General features: G+C 38.2%; 1 protein-coding gene across 1 annotated transcript; it reads left to right on the top strand.

Annotated features, from left to right (window-relative positions):
- Positions 1 to 3,498: 3,498 nt before the first annotated feature.
- On the top strand, positions 3,499 to 5,856 carry LOC147855411 (uncharacterized). Its single transcript, XM_087330717.1, has 2 exons — positions 3,499 to 3,834; positions 5,186 to 5,856. The coding sequence occupies exons 1-2, from the start codon at positions 3,587 to 3,589 to the stop codon at positions 5,721 to 5,723; spliced, it is 786 nt and encodes a 261-aa protein (XP_087186843.1). The 5' UTR covers positions 3,499 to 3,586; the 3' UTR covers positions 5,724 to 5,856.
- The last annotated feature ends 228 nt before the right edge of the window (positions 5,857 to 6,084 follow it).

The raw sequence follows: 6,084 nt of genomic DNA, 5'->3' as shown, positions 1-6,084 counted from the left end.
CACAGGGGTGTAGAAGAGGATAAAAATACGTATATGGTAGAAGGGGTCAAGCATTACATTAAAGTACAGGGTTTGAAGGATGAATGTATGGGTATCATTATTCACACAGTTTTAATTATGGACATGATGCCTTTGGCCTACTTGTATAGGTAGCCAACCTTCTTTAGTGGGGTCCTCGTTTCCTCCAATACAACTTTGGCATGTTATTGAAGGGTAACAAATGTTTTTGATAGACATACGTTAATGTCACAACTACAAGGCATGTTTCACTTTTATTTTTCACATCTTCTTACAAATGAAGTGTGCCAACCTTAGGTGAAGATTGAATTGCATTGAACTAGATGCCAATGATAGCCCAAAAGATACCATACTTTTTTCTATTTTGCCAATAATACCAAATAGCATAGCCATAAATTCATTTAAGATAAATAGTGCGAGAATTATTCTAATGTAATGGAACCGGTAACCTAATATGAGAACGACATTAAATGATTTACATTGAAATGCATACTTCAATCATTATAAATTGATATGTGCCTATATTTTGCCACCTAAGGATTGTGTCTGGCAACATAGAGAAAGGAAACAAACAATTATTGCATAATCATTTCACTTTTATCAATACCAAAAGAAAATGGATATATCATATGACTACGGTGACCAACCCCCAATGTTTACAAATACATGAAAAAGAAATATATGGCTTACATAATATATTATGATTTTTTTTTATTTTTTTTATTTAAAGGATTTTCTTCAATAGTATTAAGAAAAAGCACCCGAAGGCTACAACTTGAACCTATTTGACAAGGAGGTTACAACTTTTACTATACACTGATGTAAAATAATCCTAGGACCAAGTATCGAACTTGCTAGAAGATGTTTACATTTGCTGACATTCAAGAAAGAGTCCATGGAAGTCGATATTGCCATTGAGGCCCTTGCGTTGACATTGTAAACAGGGGCAACTTTTTCCATAAGTGAAGAAGCTTTGTCCTTTTCTTTGTCCATAGGATCTGGAGAACCCTACATATTGTCATACTAGCCATGGATTGCTGCCAACAAGTTCTCCCATATCTCAACCAGCACATCTGAGAGATGAATGTCTACCGCATCATAAAGTCAATTACATCGATATTTCCATAATGCCCATAATGTTATTGTGGTCACTATTTTCCAAATCTGGACAAATTGCACTGGCTTTCAAGGTTGCTGGAAGGGACTAACTAATATCAATCTTCTAGTATGTATTGTCATTGCCTCATGAACATCATTTGCCTCATACAACATCATGTATTAGGATATTAAAGCTACGACATCATAGCTTTATGCCAAACAACACCTCCCCATAAGACACTAGTGACACACAAACATGACATCTTTCCTCTAATATAACGGTGTATCATCCATCATACCCAATTTCTCATTGAGGGAAAATCCACTCATTGGTGCACAAGTATATGCTAAACTACATATATAATTTCTATTGTAAACTTGTGATACTTAAATTCTGACTAGGGAGATTATTGTACGGTAGTCCCTCGACAATTGTCACCAAAAGTTTATGGATCCATAATGCCTAATGAAATATTCAAACTGCAATGTGGAAAGACCTCACTACACAACGGATTCAATGATGAGACACTAGGATGAGAGTCTCTCTAGTACCCAAAAGTAGTCATGGAGATAGCTTGAGTTTCTAGAAATGAAAAAAATACTCTTTCATGTGGAGTTTTCCTTATCTTCGTACACAAATAAAATCATTGACAAGGAGAACTCCACTCTCCTCCCTGAGAAAGTTAGTTTTGAACGTGGCCTAATTGATCATGATAGGGATAAACTTGCTTAATTGATCTAGCTTTCATCATGACCAATCTCCTTTCAACCATAGAGATTGAGACTTGCAAACCTCGGCCAACTATATGTATGTATGAATTAAAGACGTGTTCAAATGGGGTTGAAAGTCACATATTAGACAAATGTTAATCATTGGAGCGTAAAGAGAATAATATGTAATGAAGTGGAAGTGAGTGAATAATCAGAAAGAAAGAAATATTAATGTTGTTCTATGAAAGAGGCCAAACTAGCCTATAAGACCGACCCAAGGTTACAACTTCAAATGTTGCTTCCTCTTTGAGAACAAACCAAAATAATTGTGACAAAGTAAAAAAGTAAATAAAATAAAAGGCGATCACATAATATTCTTATTGATACATGTAAGACTCTCAAGTTACATGGGTTGAATTTTTTGTCTCTCAAAGAACTTTAACAAAGTGAAGTATATCCAAATGGTGAAATATTCAAAGTGATGGACGTATATGCGTGGTGGGATGTAATGACCTTTATCTGCCAATGACAAGGATGGTGAGATCGTGGGTCCAAGAGGTTGAGGCCTATCTACTATATTAAATTTAGAAATTGCTATATTTATTTTAACCCCTTTGCTAAAATTTGATCGAGATCCCACTTCACATGTTGGGATTGATGGAGTTGTAGAATGAATAAACGAAAAATGTAATTGGGCTTCTTCTTTGATGTCCAATATTGAATGAACCAAGAGAAAGGATGGTCAGTTTGGCTATTTTCCCAACTATGTTGTATGGGGGACGATGACCCAAGACGAGGTAGATTTATGTCATCTAGACTCTAGTATTAGAACATTTAGAGAGGGTTTACCTTTAGCCATATCTGTACTAATGACGAAGTAGTGGTGCAGATATAATTAGCAAGGGTTGAGTATATAATGTTTGGTTTTAATAATAGCAAACATACATTTATATTTACGGAAAAGGTCAATAAAAGGAAGAACGGTTGGGCTGCTAGGAATATTGAAGAGAGCGCATTGAATGCTAGCGAGAGAGAGAGAGAGAGAGAGAGAGAGAGAGAGAGAGAGAGAAGGGTAGGATTGTGGTGCAGAGTAAATGGGATGGGTGGATGAACCACAGGAAATGCTATGCTGCTGCTGGGTTGGTCGCAAATGAGAGGCGGAAACCAAAAGTTGGCAAAAAGTTGCCCAGAAAAGGCAAATGACCAGCAAAAGTAATTATAAGGAGATGGCATCCTCCGGCTACGAATACATTTAATAACGTGTGTATGAATTCCAATCATTTGGGGACAGATAGTTGCTCATTTAATTGACGGAAGCGCCATAACCAACAAAGGACCTACCTCCTTTGTATTGTACCCCCCCCCATGCGACGAGCATTTGGGGATGGATGGATGGTCCGATCGATGCATTGTGCTCGTCTTCCATGTCCATTAAAGCAAAAGAGAGAAGAGAGAGAGAGAGAGAGGGGTTGGAGGAAAAACGTAATGGCAATGGGTGGAATGACAAAAAGGAGAACCATTTAATTTAATGCCCCTGTAATATATACATACATACAAACATACAAGGGAGAGAACAGGTAGCAGATCAGAGCAGAGGGAGGAAGGAAGTGGAGGAGGAGGAGGAGGAGCCATAGGCAGCCACACAGAGAGACAGACAGAGAGACAGACAGAGATACAGACAGACATAGAGACAGACAGTAGAGGAGGGAACATCGAGAGAGAGAGAGAGAGAGAGAGAGAGAGAGAGAGAGAGAGAGAGATGGGTGAGATGTTGCGAGAGATAATGCTGTGCGGGGGCGTGGGAGTGCTGGGAGGGTTCATGTTTGCGCTGCTTCACGTGGGCACGGAGCTGGCGTGGTTTCACATGCTGGAGTGGTTGCAGAAGCATGGTCACTCCCAGCGCCTGGGCCCCACCACCAATGGCCTCCTCCTCTCCCCCGCCCCTCGCGACTTCTTCACCACCTTCTTTGCCTTCATGCCCATCCCCGCCGTCATGTGCGCTTGCAGGTAAAACCAAACCCACCCTACCCCCATCATCTCTTCTCAATTCTCATTCATTCACTCCAAGTTATCTATGATCACGCCCATGCTTGTTAGTCTCTAGAACTTAAGTCTCTCTCTCTCTCTCTCTCTAAATTCGTAAAATCCCTGTGTCCATGTTCTAAACTAGACTTCATGATTGATCCGACCCACCCAATTTACATGTTGGATTCATCAATCCCTCACATTTATTTCATCACATCACTCATGTGTGCATCACTTAGTTAAGAGTGCGCGGCGGGGTTTCATTATCATCATCATCATCATCATCATCATCATCATCAGAAGAGGTACTTAGCATTCATTATATGAATCTCATCAATTTGCTGAGATTTGGCTAATGGATTCATGTCTGAACGTTTTTCCTCACATTGACCTCTCTTCGATTCGCACCAATTTGTTAGGCAGATGATTCATGGGTTAAAATAAAGCAAGTAGTAAATACTAGTTTAATCTTTCTTCTTATTCTGCACATGATCTACCTCTTTCTACCGTAATCATAGCAATTCATGATAATTTTTCTTTTGAGTCCCAACAATTCAAACACGGTGGATTCTTTTTCTTGACACGGAGGAGGATGTTTTGGGGCATCTTTGTTGGGTCGTGATTTTACTCGCATGATGATCATGTATCAGTATGCTTTTTCCTCAAATTTACGTCTTTTCCTGTACCGACAGGGGGGTAAAGTCCTTTTCTTTAACATCCCATACCAATATATTTTTGAGGGTGCATTTAATTAAGGTCACCAACTTTAAACACACCAAATCTCTCGCTTTTTATTCAATTCCCATTTACACGTATATAAACACTAATTAGCTTCATTGCATTGACCTACTACTGCCAGTTTTCAAATCCGTACCAAATTTAGTCCATGATTATGTATACCCAAAGTGGATATAGAAGTGCATATAAGCCCAACACATGGCTGATAGACGTTACCTGTATGCCACATTTAACTATCAATGCCTATATATAAGATTTCAACTCCTACCAATTACTTCATGTTGGGGATGACAAACCTTATTTGTAGCATTTGAAACTTTCCAGGAAACAGATAATCCCACTTTTATGGTTCTGTACACCGCAGCTCCAACCAAATTTAACTCTTCTAAACGTAGCCTCCCGTGTAAAGACACTCATAAATCAACATATATTCCCAGATATACGGGAAACATTTGTAGAATGCAAATGAAGCACAAAGTATAAAGCTCCTGGACCATTTGATAGTAAATGAACCGTGTGAATGAATGAAATTTATGGATCATGTAACTATGAGACTGCATTCTAAACCCAGGGTACCTTTCTTTCTTTTTTGCAGGCAAACTTATTTTTACAACTGTCGTTTTGCATTGGAGATAAAAGAAGCCCTTCTATTCACTTGGTGTGTTATGGTCTTGCATGATGCTCACTTCTTTCTTGTGCATACAGCTATGCACTACATCAAACCTATATATCGGAAACTACATCAGATACATCATAATTGTGGTGGAGATATTACCGTTTTCAACACAGCTTATAGTGAGGCTTTGGATGTCGGCCTATGTATCTCACTATTCTATGTAATGGTAGTCCTTTGGCTCAATACCTATGGTGAGTGGAATCCATTGTATCTTGGATTTGTATTATTTGCTATCAACAATGTTCACATGATGGGCCATTGTGGATGTACTGTACCTATATGGATATATGGGCCAACGTCTTTGGGCGTTCTCTTTACACCAGGATCACAAGGACCCTTACACCATTATCTCCACCATGTGGATCCACGATTTAATCGGGCTCTCTACTTTACATGGTGTGATAAACTTGCAGGCACTTATCTCGACACCCACCCGAAACTATATGTCACTAAATAAGATAATGGTTCCAAACACATTCTCATATTGTATGGTCCAATAATACCTACCTATGTAACCTTGCTTGGCCACATGTTTGTAAAATTGGACTTAAAGAATATATTTAAACCATTAATTTATTCTTAAAACACAATCATGTTTTGTTATGAATTTTTGTCACCTTGTTTTAATTAACCTTGCCACATGTTTGTAAAATTGGACTTAAAGAATATATGTAAACCATTAATTTATTCTTCAAAACACAATCATGTTTTGTTATGAATTTTTGTCACCTTGTTTTGATAACTTGTGGGCGATAACAAAATAAGACATTTTCCAAGCATACATATGCTCATCATTATCATTTAGTAAATGCATTCAA

Source organism: Azolla caroliniana, unplaced genomic scaffold (genome assembly GCF_043228905.1).
Source record: "Azolla caroliniana isolate FFs.n. ecotype wild unplaced genomic scaffold, voAzoCaro1.0.p SCAF_14, whole genome shotgun sequence".
NCBI classification, from domain to species: domain Eukaryota; kingdom Viridiplantae; phylum Streptophyta; class Polypodiopsida; order Salviniales; family Salviniaceae; genus Azolla; species Azolla caroliniana.
This window is presented reverse-complemented; position numbering and strand designations above follow the sequence as displayed.